At 38.6% G+C, this 17880-nt stretch overlaps 1 protein-coding gene across 1 annotated transcript in view; it reads left to right on the forward strand.

Moving 5' to 3' along the window:
* The window catches only part of MIPEP (mitochondrial intermediate peptidase), an 85238-nt gene that overhangs the window by 7240 nt on the left and 60118 nt on the right, over positions 1 to 17880 (forward strand). The window contains exons 3-10 of the mRNA XM_075714177.1: positions 2023 to 2111; positions 4265 to 4351; positions 5286 to 5349; positions 7175 to 7357; positions 10005 to 10161; positions 10614 to 10662; positions 11300 to 11360; positions 12038 to 12090. Coding sequence (XP_075570292.1) covers positions 2023 to 2111; positions 4265 to 4351; positions 5286 to 5349; positions 7175 to 7357; positions 10005 to 10161; positions 10614 to 10662; positions 11300 to 11360; positions 12038 to 12090 — 743 coding nt within the window. The remainder of the gene's footprint in view (positions 1 to 2022; positions 2112 to 4264; positions 4352 to 5285; positions 5350 to 7174; positions 7358 to 10004; positions 10162 to 10613; positions 10663 to 11299; positions 11361 to 12037; positions 12091 to 17880) is intronic.

Raw genomic sequence — 17880 nt, forward strand, 5'->3', positions numbered from 1 at the left:
TTTGTCCCAGGCACTTTTTCCTTCTGAAAGTACTTACATGCTTTGTTGAGTCACTAATTCTCCTTCTGTCTCTTACATTTTGTATAGACTATGCCTAATTCCTCTTAATCAATCAATATCTAACTAAAACACTAACGTCAGGATTCAAAGGTCATAGTTTTGTACCAGTTTGCTGACTTAAAATTACCACTGATGTACTACTTTCAGGTTTATATGTTCCAAGATGCAAAGCTTGCAGAACTCTGTCTAGAAGCAATTTAGTGATTGTTGGCAGGAATTTTGAGATCTGCCATTCAGCACCTATTCTGTCAATATTATACAGGATTTTAAGCAGGGATTCTAAGGATTAAAAATCTTAAGTGTATAACATTTGTGAGGTTGGCTTTTGAGTTAAACTGCAATCATACTGTTAAACAAAGTCAAGCTTGTTTCTTGTACTTTCTGTAATATCATGCTGAATGTCTTCAGTGTATTCCTAATCTTTAATTAAATATATTCCTAATCTGTAATTCTTCATCATTTCAATGCCAGAACCTCCTTGAATTCACGTCAGCAGTCATGGAAGCACCTAGCTCCCTTTTAGCATCCTTCTAGCCTTCTGAACTCCTTTAAGTATTTGGAGACTTACTAAAAATCAGTAAGTCAAATAAAAACCCTGTTCTGAATCCAGAAGAACTTCTGTTTTTTTTCTTTAGACATATTTCTTCCTACTAGGTAATGATGTCAAAGCATAACTTCATGGTCTATACAGAATCATAGAATCATTTAGGTTGGAAAAGACCTTTAAGATCATCCAGTCCAACCATTAACCTACACTACCAAGTCCACACTAAACCAATCAAGGGTAGACTAGACTAAACCATGTCCCGAAGTACCACATCTACCCGTTTTTTGAACGCTTCCAGGGATGGTGACTCCACTACCTCTCTGGGCAGCCTGTTCCAATGCTTGACCACTCTTTCAGTAAAGAAATTTTTCCTAATATCCATTGTAAACCTCCCCGATGCAGCTTGAGCCTATTTCCTCTTGTCCTATCTCTTGTTACTTGGGAGAAGAGACCAACACCCACCTCCCTACAACCTCCTTTCAGGTAGTTGTAGGGAGCCATATGGTCTCCCCTCAGCCTCCTCTTCTCCAGACTAAGCAACCCCAGTTCCCTCAGCCGCTCCTCATAAGGCCTGTGCTCCAGACCCTTCACCAGCCTTGTTGCCCTTCTCTGGACACGCTCCAGCACCTCAATGTCTTTCTTGTAGTGAGGGGCCCAAAACTGGACATAGTATTCCAGGTGCGGCCTCACCAGTGCCAAGTACAGGGGAACAATCACCTCCCTGCTCCACACTATTCCTGATCCAAGCCAGGATGCTGTTGGCCTTCTTGGCCACCTGGGCACACTGCTGGCTCATGTTCAGCTGGCTGTCAACCAGCACCCCCAGGTCCTTTTCTGCCAGGCAGCTTTCCAGCCACTCTTCCCCAAGCCTGTAGCATTGCATGGGATTGTTGTGACCGAAGTGCAGGACCTGGCACTTGGCCTTGTTAAACCTCATCCAGCTGGCCTTGGCCCATCGATCCAGCCTGTCCAGGTCCCTCTGCAGGGCCATCTTACCCTCTAGAAATGTAAAAAGGGTTTAAAAACAAACCCTCTATGCACATTTGGTGGTGTGCTTTCTTCTTAACTGTGAATTTTGGTTTCAAAAATCTTTTGTAATAATATTTAAATACATTGGAGTATCTGTTGTAAGGACTCTGAGATACACACCGTACTAGAACTGTTTTTAAGAAGAGTATGGATGAAAGATATTTTTTGGAAAGACACATTTGCTGTCTGGTTTAATAGTTGTCAGAACAGTTTTCCAATAAGCTTTATTTTTTAGAAAAAAACCCCCAGATTCTGCAAATACATTGCACAGAACAGTAGAAATAAATGTTAATGTAAATGGAACTACTTGAGTGCAACTTTGTTTATAATTCAAGATTTTTTTATTTGTCTTTTTACCTCACTGTTTTCTTCTTCTACTATGTCAGGCTGATTTTGTGAAAATTGCCCATCCTGACCTTGCATTCAGAGAGGCTGCTGAAGAAGCTTGCAGGAACATTGGTACTGTGGTAGAGAAGTATGTTTTCTTTTTTTTTTTTTTTTTTTTTTCTATTTCCATACGCATCTTTAAAAACTACTGTATGATCATCTATGAAAACAGCAATCAACAACAAAAAATGTAGGAAGGATTTGCACATGAGAAAAAAGTGTCAGTCTTGCTGTTACAAATATTTAAGGATTTAGCTTCGTTACAGTGTCTCATGAAAGGTTATTCTATTTTACTTTCAATTTATGTTCTGAACAGTTTTTAAGTTATCAACTGACTCCATTTCACTGAAACCCATCAAAGACTCAAAGCTACATTTTTCTAGGACTTGTGACAGTTAACTAGCTGTTGTAAAGCATATGTACAAAATGCTAATTTGTTTTTAAGATTTAAGCTGTTATATTTCACAATACTTTTTCTTCTGGTTTGCTGACCCCTTGAATTCCAGCCAGTAAGTGGGATATGTGAAAGCGGAAAGGACAGTCTCCCTTTAAAATGAGTGTTTGAGGTTGTGTTTGTCTAGGGCTGTGATATATGCCTGGTCTACCCTGGCATGCTTGTGCTTGATTTAAAACCCCATTTCATAGAACATGTTCTTAAAGACTTCTTTCTCTGAAGTCTGAAGTTTGCCTCTTCTTTGAGTCCTTTTTTTTTTTTTTTTTTAAATATCTTAAAACCTAAGTCCTGAAAGTTACCTCTGTGGTCCTTGATTACAGTGAACTGATTTGCTTCTTTTCTGCTCTTGCTGTTGAGAAGGTGGAAAGGGGTGATCTTTAATCTCCAAATACAGTGTCCTTTCAGTATGTTCCCTTCCTGTGGCATTCAGGAGTAGCCTTGTTAAGTGAAAGCTTAACCAAGCAGTATTGTGAAGGTGACCCAGAGTCTACTGCTTCCCTCAGGAATCCTAGTAACAGTGGAGGCAGTGACTGGTTGACCTGGTGTCCCACAGTAAATTGCAGAGGCAGTGAAGCCTTTTGTACTCTGAGGAGGACAGCAGTGCATCAGTTTGCTTAGTAAGCCTTGTGACTACCACGGCTGGCTAAAAAGAGAATTCTAAGATTAAATTCAGCAGAAACTGTTGCTTTGGTCTTGCCACTGTATTTGGGAAACGTTTCACTTGAAACTGGACTTTTCAAGACTTAGATTGAGCATGCCATCTATAACAATACGACTTTAATATTGAATACCACTTCAGATTTAAAATTTATAGAAAGAAGAAAGTATTCACAAATTAACCTCAGAGGTTCATAAACTATTATAAATGCTCAAAACTAGCTATTGTTGAATGTTCATTTTCAGGGGCAAATGGTATCCCTCAGGAACTACTAACAATACATACCTGCTTTTAGCCACTTTTTGACAGAGTGCTGGGGTCCTTATTTAGCACCTTCTGTACAGAGCCTTTTCTGAAGTACAGGCATGATGTAATGTCGTCTTCTGTCTCTGAATTGGGTGTTGGTAATTATTAAGTTCATTTTACGAATGGGGCTGCAGAGGCTTCCTGCACCTCAGCTGATTTAAGAAGTTAGTGCTCAAGACTGTCAGGCTGGAGGCTGCTGCCCACCACAGCTATGCTGATGTATGTGTGTGTGTTTCATTCCCCACTGTGATTCCCACCCAATAATCCAGGTTGACATACATGCTTGTAGCTAGCATGCCAGCAAATCTGATGGATATAGTATTGTCTGGCACAGGGACAGTGATGTGCATCTGGAAATGTTCTGGGGATAGTATGCTCTTAGTCGTCTTCAGTGGCAGCCAGCAGCACATTTATCTGATGGCAAACTTGAGCACAGGTTTTCCTTTAATGGTGTCCTTTCAAAATAAGGATTAGAAAACAGTTCTCCCACCTTTATGCTCTCGCTGTGATTATCTTTGTGCATAAAAAGTAAGCTGTCAGTCTTAGACTTACTCATATTTGGCGCAAAATGCCATCCAGAAATATTTTCCTATTGGATGCACAAGACCTGTTTCCATGGCAATTTGTCCATGCATCCTTTGTATACAAATCTTGTAGTTTTTAAGTGTGGTTGTGAACCAGAAAGCATTTTGAAAATACACTCCTTGGTTTTTAATGTTGTTTCAGTAAATATTAAGCTCTGCCTTTGATTGAGTAATGCCAAGAAACTGACATAGTAGTGTTTGTTGCTAATGCATGATTGTTTTACTCTCTGTCTTTCCAGATTAAATACAGATGTTGAACTTTGTCAGAGTTTGAGACGTCTGCTAGCTGATGAAATTGTTATGAGTTCCCTAGATCCAGAAACCAGGTACTTATTATTAATGCTTACAGATTTAGATTTTTAGATGGTATATATCATTCCGTATTGTGCTTATATTTTGTGTTTTGTTAAATTAATTATACAACTGGAAAACATACCACATCTCTGTTACTAATTTATTAGTCACTACTAAGTTACCTGCATAGGAGTTAGGAAGTTTGTAGTTGTGTAGTCTTGGAGGATGTCTCTGTGACTGTAGAGCACTACATATATTTAAGCTGAATAACTGAGATCTGCAAAAACAAAAAAATGAGAACTGAAGAGTTTCTGCAATAACACCATTTTGATTAAAATGAGGTGCTGTACTGTGGTGTATATGTCAGTGTTTTTAGCAATAAAAGTAGAGAACAGACTATGTAACTTGGTTTCAGTTTCTAGAAACTTATATCTCTCAAAATGAGATTATCAGTATATTTATTTAAAGCTTACTTTGATTGCTGTAAAATGTTTTACTAGCTGCTTATTCAGTTATAGTTTTGAATAATTTCTTCGCTGACATGGTTAGACAAGCTTAATGCTTGAGTAAGTTACTTCCTTCTTCCTTCTTTCCTCACAATCAAGGATGTTAGATTTGAAGAGGTCTTTTTCTGATCTGTTAAGAATAAATGAAGTCTCAAAGTTAAATGGTAATTTGCACAAATTGGTTAAACATCTACATTAATGTAGTGGAATTATTTTGAAGGATATTTTCAATGCAGATGACTAAAATAACTATAAAGGAAAAATCCTGTTTCACTGAGTAAGCTGTTAAAAGACCTAAACCATAGGAAGTCTGTGTCCATAATAGCAATACTTATATAATTGTGGTGTTATTCTCTGTAAAAGACATGAAACCTATGTAACTACTAAGGGCAAAATCTGTTAAGAAATTATGCTTACTATCAAATGAGGCTGTTTTAACGGGGATTTACTGTATTTTTAGGCGAGTGGCAGAACTTTTTATGTTTGATTTTGAAATCAGTGGCATTCATTTGGATGAAGAAAAGGTAATTTTTGGCTACAATATATGAACAGAAATTTGCCTGACTACCAAAGACCAGATAATGAAACATGTGAGACATGAGTCATGTGATTCTGGGCCAGTTTGTCCTCCAAGATTCCCATTGTCCTCTGTGGAATTTTGTCTTCTCAGAAGTGATTTGTTTTGTCTATTTTAAATCACTTCTAAGGTGTGTTTTTTTAATGTTGTTTTAGGTATTAGTTGGCTGTTCTTCCCAGTTCGGCCCTCATCATTCCTTTGTCTGTTCTGAAGAGTTATAAGCAAGACCTGCAATCCTGCTTTCTTTGTTTGGTGTCTGCATCAGATATTTAAAATAGCTGCTTAGCTGTCTGAACAACCTGTTTACAGACTGGGGAAAAGCAGCACCCCATGCACTGTGACGACAGGTTAATCAAGTAGAGTGTTTTAGAAGGGATCAGGTGTGTCTCCAGGCTCTCCTTTGGTGCTCACATAACCGGAAGTTGTAAATCTTGTTCAAAAGTGAATGTCTGGGCATGGTCTGATTACCTCTCTTGGAGCTTTTAGATGCTTTTGCAGTAGTTAGTGATGGATTTGCCAAAACCATCAGCTTTCACCATGCTTTGTGGTATGGATGCTCTGTTGGATGTCTGTTCATAGCTCATGTCCCTGTATAAAGTTAATACTTTGTTTATTTTAGTCATCCCCTCCAAAAAGATCCATAAAAAGTCTCTTTTACCAGATCTATGTGGTAAAGTTACTCTGAAGATCATGGTTGTGGTGGTGTTTTGTGACCTGGAAAATGCTTCTAGAATATATTTTTACAATTACTTTGTACAAAGAAGAACTCTGACATTTGGACTCTAGGTTTTATTTCTGATTTGCCTGTTGGCAAATTGGTTCTACAGTGCTTCACCCCCTTTCAGTTAGGATTTCTCTTTCCCCGTATTTTTGCACATCTTCCTCTTCTTCCCCTGCCTATTTCACTTTTCTTCTATTGCTTGCTGCTCAGTGTTTCTTTTCAATTCTCATTTCAGACTTTAGACATCCCTCACTGTTGTAAGTTGAAATTTACTTCTGCTAGAAAGAATTTCTGCTTTTTAAAATAAAACTCAAAAGATGTGTTTTAAAGAGTAAGGGGTGGAATGGGAAGACAGAGATCTGCAGGTTTTGTCATTCTTTGGACTTTACAAGTATGTTGTATCTGTACCCTCAGCCTTTTCTCTTGAGCTATGGACCCGCAGGCAATAGAGAGCATACTCTACTAATATGAGCAAATTCATTGAAGCAAATCTTACAGTAAGCTTAAATGTGTGAAATACTGTGATCATAGTGGTAAAGCCCTAAATACAAACTCCTCAGGGAAAGGTTGAAATACCATAAATGCTTTACAGTCTCCAGAAAATAGTGCAGTACAAAGAGTAACAAGAGAACTGTAATTCTGTATCTATTTCAGGATGCCAGTAGGATTTATCCATCTCAATGATGCTTCTTTTTTTCTGCTCTGTGTTTTACATAGCAATCATATTAGGCATAGTTTTATAAATGCTTTCCAAGCAGCTAGCAAAGCTTATGTTAATTCTACTTAAACTCTGCTGTACATTTTCTTACTGCAGAAACATAGGCATTTTCTTTCAAATTTCAATCCTGTGTGAAATTATAGATCTGTATGAACATCTGATCTTGTTGACTTCAGCCCTACATTAGGATTTTGTTGATGCTGTAGGTCTAATCTTAAATGTTGTATTTTCTGCTTCATTTCTGGAAAAGTCCTTTAAGGTTTTAGAAACTTTGAGTTCTGCTTGTACTATGTCTCAAGATATTATGTATTTTGTACTTTGTTTTTCTTACAGCGTAAAAAGGCAGTCAACCTCAACGTCAGAATATTGGATTTATGTAATGAATTTCTGACAGGAGCTCACCTTCCCAACAAGATTGACAAAAATGTTTTGCCAGAGCATATTCGGTATAATTTTACAGCTGAAGGCAATTACTTACAAGTTGCTGGTCTGCATGCTGATTGTTCTGATGATCTGGTGTGTATTCCCCAAATTTGCTTTGGCATACTCTGTAGCAAAAGTGCGTGTCAGTTATTTTACTTGTTATTGAGGCAAATGCATATGGTTGAGGAAGAACTGGTTTAGAACATAATAATCAAGGGCAGCCTTGGCTCTAGCAGCTATGAAATAATGGAGGTGAGGATCCTGAATGGATTGAGGAAGAAGAGGGGCAGAATACAGGCCCTGGATTTCAGACAAGCAGACTTCAGCTTGTTCAGTAAACTGGGAGGTGGGATCCCATGGGATGCAGCTCTGAAGGGTAAAGGAGCTCAAGAAAGCTGGCAGTTCTTTAAAGGTAGCATCCTTCAAGCACATGAGGATACTAAGATACTCGGTATCAGTGCATCCTGATCCTTAGAAAGCCAAGCAGATGTATCAGGAACCAGGCTTGGCAAGCCGGGAACTCATGACAAAGCTTCATTTCCAAAAGGTAGCAGACATGAGGTGGAAGCAGGTACAAGATACAAGGGAGGAATTTAGAAATATTTTCTGTGCACGTAGGGATGATGTCAGGAAGGCCAAAGCTCAGCTGCAGTTGAGACTTGCAAGGGGCATCAAAGGCAACAAGAAGAGCAGCTACTGCTGCATTAGTACTAAAAGAGTGCACAAGGAAAAGGTGGGCTCAGTGCTTAGTAAGGTGGGTGACTTAGTAGCAGCAGACACAGATAAGGCTGAGATGCTGATAGCTTGCTTTGCCTCAGTGTTCACCAATGAGTTCTCCCAGCCCACTGTGCTTAGTGAAAGGGTTCAAAGAAAAGAACAACCAGCAGTAGAGAAGGATCCAGTTTGGGATTACTTGAGAGAACACAACCTTTACAGGTCATTGGGACCAGATGCGCTACATCCAAGGGTCCAGAGAGAACAGGCTGTTGTCCTTGAAAGGCTTGCTGCCTTTGGTAGGCTGTGATGATCAGGGAGGAGCCCTGATCTAGTGGAAACAATGACTAGTGGAAATATGTTCCACCCACCTTCAGAAAGGCGAAAAAAGCCCAAACTGGGGAACTACAGGCAACCTAGGAAGGTTATGGAGCAATCCAAGTTAGGAGATTGCAGTCTGGACTGGTGAACAAACAGACAGGTAAAAATACCTCATTTTATGATCAGACTCAGAGAGTAGTGATTGAAGTGTTGTACTCTACTGGAAAGCTGGTAATGAAAGAAGTGTTGCAGGGGTTTGTCCTGGCACCTCTCCTGTTTTAACATCTTTATCAGTGACCTAAAGGAAGTGACAGAGAGCTTGCCTACGAGATTTGCAGGTGATAGCAAATTGACAGGAACAATTGATACACTGAAGGGCAGGGCTGACATTCAGAGTGGCCTAGAAGCTGAGGGAATGGTCCAGTGGGAGCCTTACATAATTCAAGAAGGACAAATGCGAAGTCCTGCACCTGGAAAGGGAGAATTCCTGGCAATAGTACAGGCTGGGACTGCTTGGCTGGGTCTGATCTGTGGAAAAGGCCCAGAGAGTTGTTGAGCAGCAAGCTGAGCATGAGCCAGCAGTGAGTGACCCTGGCAGCAAGGAAGGCCAACAGCATCCTGGACTGCATGAACGGGGCAGAGCCAGAGACTGAGGGAAGAGATTATAGCCCTTTACTCATCACCCTTTAGGATTGACTTCAGTGGAGGCCACCAAGATGGCGAGGAAAGCAATCACGTCCGTGGACCAGATGGCTGTAGTCTTTCTAATAAAAGAGCTCAGTATGTTGGTGGCCTTTGCTACAAAGACACACTGCTGAACTGTGGTCAAGGAGGAGGAATCATCTCACTTACTTTATTTGCTTTTTTTAAAATGAATGCTTGGTGGAACAGAACAGGTATGAAATGACTTCTGAATTATTATAGTCATATTTTTTATAAACCCAGGACCTGCATTCTTGTTGAATATATTATCCAAAAGAGAAGCTTATTTCAAATGAAGACAAGCATAAGCTGTTGATGGATTTCTTAAGCCTATTCCATATGTACAAAATAAAGATTCTTTTCAATCAGTTTGTGAAACATAAAAAGCATTTTACCAAATTTTCTGAGGCTTGAGGTGATTTTTTTTTTTTTTTTGAGAGTTATGAAAGAACCCAAACAAACCAGAAATAGGAGAAAGACTGTTCGTGGGCAGATGGGCAGACTAATAGTTTGCTACTTCAAAAGAAGTACGGCATTTCTCTTCCTCTTTTTTTCTCTCCCCTGACCCTGTCTCTTGTTCTTTATCAGATCCTTCCATAAGCCAGCTTAACTGATGTGCAGAGAACAATTTGGCTTGCTTTTGCATTTATTTTCAGAAGTTTTAGTAAGTTAAGACAGCCCACAGAGTGGTCTTAGAAGCACAGATGTTGGCAGGAGAGAGGCAACGAGCAGAGGGGACTGTTGACAGGAGTAGTGAACAGGACCCTTTTTGGCAGTCTTGATCTGTTAGGTTGTCTCATTGCATTTCCTCCTTCCATCTTTAATGGATAAGAGAGCTGTAATTGTCAGACAGTCGTAATTACTATTGTTAAAAGGCTTTAGGCCTTTTCCCAACGGTATCTGTGAAATACAGCTGTAATGCCAGATCTTCAATTGCATCACTTGTTTCCCTTAAAAATTGCACTGTACTAATGTGACCTTTTTATTTTTTTTTTTTTATTAGGTGCGAGAAGCTGCTTACAAGATTTTTCTTTACCCAAATGCTGAGCAGTTGAGCCGTTTAGAAGAACTGCTTGCTAGCCGAAACAGTCTGGCACAGTTGGTTGGGTATGACACCTTTGCCCACAGGGCTCTTCAGGGAACAATGGCCAAAAATCCAGGTATAAGGCATGTGTGGAAGGACATGCTGAGAAAGCAGATGCACTGGTTTAGGTATGAGGTCAAAAGCTGTTAGTTTCTTTTGCGAAGTTTACACATACTTCTTCCAGTGAAGTATCTCATTGCAGTTACTTTTTGCCGTATGCAATACTCATGCTTTCTATAAATGGCAATACTCACTGAGCAGGAACCAGTGTTTTTGTTCAGAATCAATGCTCACTCCTTAGATTATGAAGTTGCCATTATACCAGCATGTAACAAAGTAAATGTGGTACTAAATTCTCTTGAAATGATGGCACAGTGGTCAATGAAGTAGTTTGTTGTTCTAAAAAGAACTTTGATGTTCTAAGGGAGCTTGTTTTGTTAGGAACATTTTGATGTAAACTTAACATCTTTTAAGGAAAGAAATCACTTTCTTATTTTTTTTTTTTCTCTTCCCCCATTTAACTTCTAGAGACAGTAAGACAGTTTCTGGAGAAGCTTTCTGACCAGTTGTCTAAAAGGTATCTCTTTTGCACTAAGTTGTTTTTCTAACCATACTCTTTATTTGAAGAATAGAGGGACTTATGCGCTACTAAGTCAGTGTGGTTTATTATATGCTCTGATGAAACAAAAAGCAAGGCTTTCTCAGAGTTTTGAGGGGAGCTGTTGGCTTAGAATAAATTCTGTCTGAGAACACCCAGGACTGAATACAACAAGTGGTATGCCAAGAAATGCAGGCAACAGCAAACAAGAAGACCAAGTTTAAGTGTTGAAGAACACCTCTCCTTCTCTTCTCCCCATACACACAACTCCATATATTTTTACATCTATAAGCAGATTCCCCTGTTTGTCCTTCTTGCCTCCCTAAGTTCCACACAGCATAAAACAGTTTCATCACTGTGTATAAATGAGGTGTATTCTAAGAAAGAAAATGCTTTGGAGGTGTCCAACCAGAGTAAGAGGGGCTTGATTTGAAGATACCTGAGTGACGGAAGCAGAATGGAAAAGTTCTTTTACTGTAGTATATGGGCCTGCCATTTTACAGAGTACTATCAATCTGCGATGGTGGGCATTTTCTTAGGATGGAGTATATTGTGTACTGTATTCCATAGCTCAAAAATCTTTCATTAACACTTTCATCATAAAAATATTTTTCAGAACTCAAAAAGATTTTGAAATGATGACGAAGATAAAAATGAAGCTCAACCCCCAGAATTCAGTAAGTTAAATTTTCACCTGTGGTTTTCTGTTCTGTTTCTTTTTAAAAATATAATATAGGCTAACCTTGTTCTACAAGAAAAATTAACTCTATTTTAGTGTACAACGCATAGCATAATTAGAAAGAGAAACTTTCTGGCTTGAAATGCTTTTTGACTGCTTAGCTGCTGTTTGTATTAAAACCAAGCACTGAGTGCGAGGTAGCTGTTGGTTTATACAAATGATGCTGAGTTAACCAAAACATAAAGTGGTGAAAGTGAATATTACTTTGTTTTGAGTTAATTGACTCACTTGAAAAATAAAGGCTGTACTTCAGGTTAGATGCCTGTCCAGTTTGCATACATACGTATCCTGATTCTGTACATAACTAGGTTTATCTTTTTATTTGAAACTAGTGTATTTTTTGAAATCTGGTATGAAGTCCCATTATATTCCCAATATATAATATATATTATTATTTCTATAAGAAGTACCATCTTCAAGGAAATGTTAAAAAAACAGGTGTCAAGTTGTGATATGTGATGCTATTTCTGATGATGTTTTTAGCACTGAATGTTGCCCATTATGTTTTAAAGTTCTGTGACTTGTTGAAACTGCAAAAATATTCAAAGGAAACAAAACTTTTACTTTGGGTTCACTTGTTGTGCATTGTAATTATAAGCTGGAATTCTCTTTCAGAAGCTGATGCCATGGGATCACCCTTACTACAGTGGTGTCCTTCGTGCTGAGAGGTAAGCTCTTTATGTTCGTGATTGTAATGTAAATGAGTGTCTTTATTTCATTCCTTGCAATAAGGATAAAGAAAGTCCGCAATGTAAACAGGATTTCCTTCTTTGAAGATGTACTCCAATATGAAAAAATAAAGAGTGGTGGGGCAGTTGTTTGTAACATTTCTTAGTTACTGCTGGAATGCCTGTAGAAGTTTTTGGCTCCTCTGTTGTTTTATGGGGAAGTATTGGCCCTCTTTGAAGATATAAGAGGATGACATCGGTTCAGAACAGCTAGAAAATCCTTATTCTTGTTTTGCTTTTAGCTCTTAGCTGAGCTGCAGTAATGTTTAAAAATAAATTTTGATCACTGAATACAATCCAACTGCTCTTCATGTTTTAACTGCATTGTACTTCTTGTTGAACATGCACCTATCATCCCCTTCTACAGACTTGAAATAGCAGCTTCCTGAGTAGATCTTCACGGTTTTTGGATAGAATTCATTCACATCTCTCCTGCAAAGACTGGGAAATAAATCCTCTATACAGACTTAAATAGTGCACAAGACCTTTGCATATAATGAGATGCCAGCTCTGAAAGATGTGAGCCCTGCATGTTGCCTTTATTAGATCAGCAGTGGTGACCTTTTAGGTTTGTGTTGGAAAAGACAATTTCAAGTTGTGCTTCTCTCACAAGAGGGGGAGGAAAAATATTCCTTCACTGCAGATTCGTAGGGTTTTGTTTTTTAAACAAACTTAGGCTGGATGCATCTGATTAAAGTAGTAGTTTACTCTGGATCGGAAAGGTATGGTAGTATAGACATGGCATGGAAGCGTTGCCAGCAGTTGGCCTGGCTGTTCTGCTGCTTTCTTGTACTTTGTTACTGAGGCAGTAGTTCTATGAGCAGCAGCTCTAATATTGGCCCTGTCTTAAGCTACTGCATGCTCAGATGGGAAGTGAGCTATGTATGTGCAGCAATGTTTGTGTCCTGGGTGCGCAGAACTTGCCGTGCAGGGGAAGGAGAGGGATGTCCAGCTGCTGGGTCTGCTCCCAGTAGCCGATGCTGGAGCACGCAGAACTCCACAGTGTACACGTGGATTGCTTGTTTGTGCCATGGCCTGGGAGTGGCTGCTTTTGTTTTAAACTGGACACGCTTCTGTGAAAGTGGAAACAAAGTAGTGGTTATGCTGGAGGAGAGTCAAGGTCCATCTAGCTCCAAGTCCCATCTTACAGCGGTCAACAGCAGTCTGTGGAAGAGCTCTGTCACACTCATTGAAGATACTATCTTGTAGCTTACAGATCTCCTTTACCTTGCCTATATAGTGTCTTCAAAACAGCAAGAACTACATTCTGATACATAGTGCTTGGCATTACTGTCAAATGTTGATGAAATTTATTGTCTACATATCCTGTTTATTTTCTACATTTCCTATAGTGTCTGCTTTCCCTTTTTGCAGAATTAGCGTATCCCATAAGGGTTAGAGCATTAGGTGTAGAAGGCTCTGTTTCTTTCTCCTCCTGGAGGAGTGTCTTCTGAAACTGTCTTATTGTCCTTCTTAGATCATCTCATGAAGCTAACCGTATTGTAATTGAGTTGCTGGTGATCACAAAAATTCTGCTCATTTTGGCATTAGGAGGAAAAATATTTCCTTTCCTTGTGGGGCTTTGTAAAAGACCCAATAAAGTTACTTTACTTTAAGAATTGCATGGTAGCTTTATGAAGGGAGAACTGCAGGTAAAACAGACCAAGACATTGGCACTGTATCTTTGCTACTTTTTATTTATTCAGGCACCAAGGCTGGCAGCTGGATCAGTGTGAAGAATCTCCTGAACCTATGTAGGGCCTCTCTGATTACAATGCAGGATTGGGACCCAACCTTTTTCTCCCTCCAGGTTAGGCAGGAGTATTTTTTTCTGGCAGGTGTACAAGCATCTACAAGACAGGGAAGGAAAAGTACTTTTCCTCTCCATCGTGTGCAGCAGTGTTTCTCTAAAAACCAAGGGCTTAAGTCTTTCACTGTCCTGTTTTCTGTATAGTGGTCTGTCTTTGGGAAAAGTTTTTGATCTGGCAATGACTTAACAATGATTTACATTCATTCTGCCCATATTGTAGGTATTTATCAGGGTCCTGGATACTGGGTAGTCAGCCCTGAAAAGTAAAACTCACTTCTCCACTGCATAGTATTAGTGGCTGTGCTTTATGACTGAAACTAGGCAAGAGTCAGAGAGTATTCATACAACAACCAGAGGACAGGAATATACCTTGTCATGTCTGTGCCCTAAACATGTTCTATTTGCCACTTATTATCTATGTAAATGTGAATCCACTATCCTTTGTCTTGTATTTGTATTTACCTCTGTTTGACCACATCCTTTCTTGAATGCCCCTTGGATGCTATGGTATGTTCAGTTCAACACTTTTGGAACTGGAAGATGAGAACCATATGTGTCACAAAGCTTCATTCTGGCAGGAGTTTGACTTTTGGCTATTTGTTGTTACTCTCTTTCTAACTGAGCCAAATATCTTGTAGTATCAAATTACATCTCTAAGGAAATGTGATGTTGTCTTCCTTGGTTTGGGTTTTTTCTTTTACTCCTGGGAAAATAATTTATACTTTGGTGGGGTTTTTTTAATTGCATCATGTTTCATTTTGTTTATTCATAAGAGAAATAAATTATTTTATTTAATTTTTACTTACTGTATCCTATTTTATTGTGGGGTTTTGCATCATGGAATGACAAAGTATGTTTTCAAACAAGATATACTTACCTGTCATGCATTTCTCCCATTCTTAGTATTCTTTGTTTAGTAGATTAATTATTTTGTTCTTCAAGGGTTTCTCTTTTTTGGAAGAAATGTACTTTTAGCTTTAAGTCTTTTGCAGAAATGCCATGGTCGTATTTGCAATAGTGCTGTGTGCAGAGCATGGCTTGCATTTTTGTCTGTCGTGTTTTGGGACTCAGTAGTAGTTTGTGTGGTTGATTTCTGTATTGTTAGGAATTCCTTTTTTTTTCTGCTTAGTAATTTTTTTTGTTTTGAAAGGGAAGCAAATGTATGGGTTTTGGGTATTTCTTTTGGACTACTTTTGTCACTGTGGCTCCAGATGATGTACAGAACTATAGTTTCCTAGATATTGGATATTGTCAGGTACACAAGATACAGATTAGCTTTACAAACCTAGGTATAAAGAGTCTGCAGGGGTTTAGTTCTTGATTAAGTAACTCAGCAATGTTCTATTATGTCACACATGCACCACTACGGGGTGCAAGAAATATTAGATGGGACAGTGTCTGTGTCTGTTGAAAAAGGTTTACTGTTACCTGTTTGTAAATACGGTTGTATAGACCAAAACAGAAATGTTGTGAGCAAACATTAGACAATGTGATCATCATAGAATCATAGAATGCTTTGGGTTGGAAGGGACCTTGAGAGATCATCTAGCCCAACCCCCCCTGCAGTGAGCAGGGATTGAACCCGTGACCTTGGCATCCTGATGTGATCTTTTACTTCCTCTTTAGTTTTCCAGATTTTGACCACCTGCATTAATTTGTCTCAAATGACACTGAAACTCATGACTTATTTTTAATGTGTCTGTTTTATATCTTTATGTTGTATATTTTAAATGTATACTTTTTATATTCTAAATATATGTTTATTCTGTATTAGAAGAGGATTAAGGAAACAAATCCTTCATTAGATTCCTTGTAATTAGTTTTAAGAGCTGGATATTTACTTCTGAAGAATGTAGGATATTCACATGCTTTTGGATTATTGAATTTTGATTATATTTGCTGTCATATCAGGCTACCTTTATTTTCACGCTTTGCTTCTACCGTTGTTACTATTTCTGTTGTTTTGTAAGTTGAACAGCAGGAGGAGCTCCAGACTTAATTCGCAGAGTATGTTTTTCTTTCTGTAAACTTAGCCACAATAATTTTGTTTGTCAGCTTTCACCAAGTCTTTTCCCTGGAAACTTGATCCTGCTTCAAAAGTGTAAGTCTCCCATTGATGGTAACAGGATCTTTTACTACTTTTTTTTTTTTTTTTAAATTATGTTAAGTAACCTCTCTGGCTTTAAACCCACACTTATGACAGTGTAATGTTTTAGTAGCTATAGTTTAAGAGGCAGAGGAAATAGATGTCAGTATAAATGTACATTTAAGAGAAACTGGAGACAAAAGTCTGAAATTCATGATAGTAGTATCTTAAAAGAAGATAGAGTAATTAGGAGAACCTCAAGAATTTTGGCAGGCTAAGGGTAATAAAACAGTGAATGCTAGAACATGCTTCAGCCTCTAACAAGAAATAAGATGTCCAATATGTATATTATAAAAATAATACTATTGAGTTTTAGTGCAGTACCATAGTATTAATTAAATCCCATTACTTTTCAGTAGGTGCAGCTGCAGTTATAAATAATTCTCAAGGCCCTGATCTTGCAAAGATGTAGTAGCCTTGCTGACTTCTTCCGGGTCATTAAAAAAAAAAAAAAACAACAAACCCCGCTGGAAGAGACCTTTTGAGGTCAACTATTTGCCTTGAAAGTGGGATTGACTGTGCATAAGCCACTTCTGATGGAGGCACAGAACTGTTCTTGAGAACCATCAGTGGTGAGCTTAGTGTATTTGGTGTTGACCCCTGTTCCCCTAACCTTTGGTGCTTACTAGTCTGGGTTGACTTTGCTGGCTATAATTCTCTGTTGGGATTTTTGCCAAAATGTCACAGATTTTATTCAACTTGCAACTGGGATGTGCTTGCAGGGTATTGTACTCTGTGCTGGTCCATCTCTTTGGGACTGCAGAAATAAATAAGACTGGCCTTGGGGATGAACAAATCAATGCCAAAATAAGCCAATTTCCTGCTGTGTAGGAAAGAGAAGCCACCACAGCACCTGCAGGCGTTTTGGATCTTGGGGTGACCAGCTGAGCAGAAATTAGGAATAATTCATCTGCTTCCTTGTTGCGCCTGCACACAGGCTGCCAGCTTCGGGGGAGAGTGGGCAGCACTTCTGTTTTTTCAGAGGGGTAGGTTCAATACTAGGTACCTAAACATGACTGGATGTTTCTCAAGTTGCTAAAAGCTGCAACTAATGTTGAGGTCTGCAAGTTAGTTGTAAACAAAACTTGTTTATGGCTGCTTTTTGTTAAATTACTTTTAGTTTTATGAAGGAGTATTCTCTGTTAGGAACACCACGTGGAAAAATAGCCCAGACCCTTTGTGGCATATGTGAGAAAACTGTCACTCTGTTCAAATTGAAAGCTGAAGCGGAAAAATAATGCAAAATTTAAAAAAGAACCAGGAAATCTTTTAACCAGAGTGCTCATAGAGGAGGAGAACTTTCTATAAGCAAGGGAAAGCATGCTTTCTCTTAAATCAACTAATGTAGGTGCAGAAAGTCCATTTAACTTACCAGTCACTAAGCTAGTAGACTAAGCTTTTTGGAGGAAAACCTGAAAGTTATTGTAAAGGCTTGCTATGAAGCAGAATTCAAGTTTCAAGAATTACTTCTTTATTCAAAATATTGTAGAAGGAGAAAGACATTGCTGTTGATTTGAAAAAAAAGTCAAATCTAAAAGTTGCATATAGTATCGATACCAAACCAGTATTCCAAATTACTCCCTGACCTCCTCCAAAATATTGTATGAAGTACAATTAACAGAAAAAATGAATGTGAGATATAGGTTCTAGTTTATGGTTGATGAGAGTACAAAGGCTTTCTATTATTATTATTATTTTTGAGAAATCCAGAGTCTTCTATAAATCATGGTTAAGCGTCTCCCTTCAGGTAAAGAATTAAATTTCATAGTCTGGC

This window comes from Pelecanus crispus, chromosome 1 (assembly GCF_030463565.1).
Source record: "Pelecanus crispus isolate bPelCri1 chromosome 1, bPelCri1.pri, whole genome shotgun sequence".
NCBI lineage: Eukaryota > Metazoa > Chordata > Aves > Pelecaniformes > Pelecanidae > Pelecanus > Pelecanus crispus.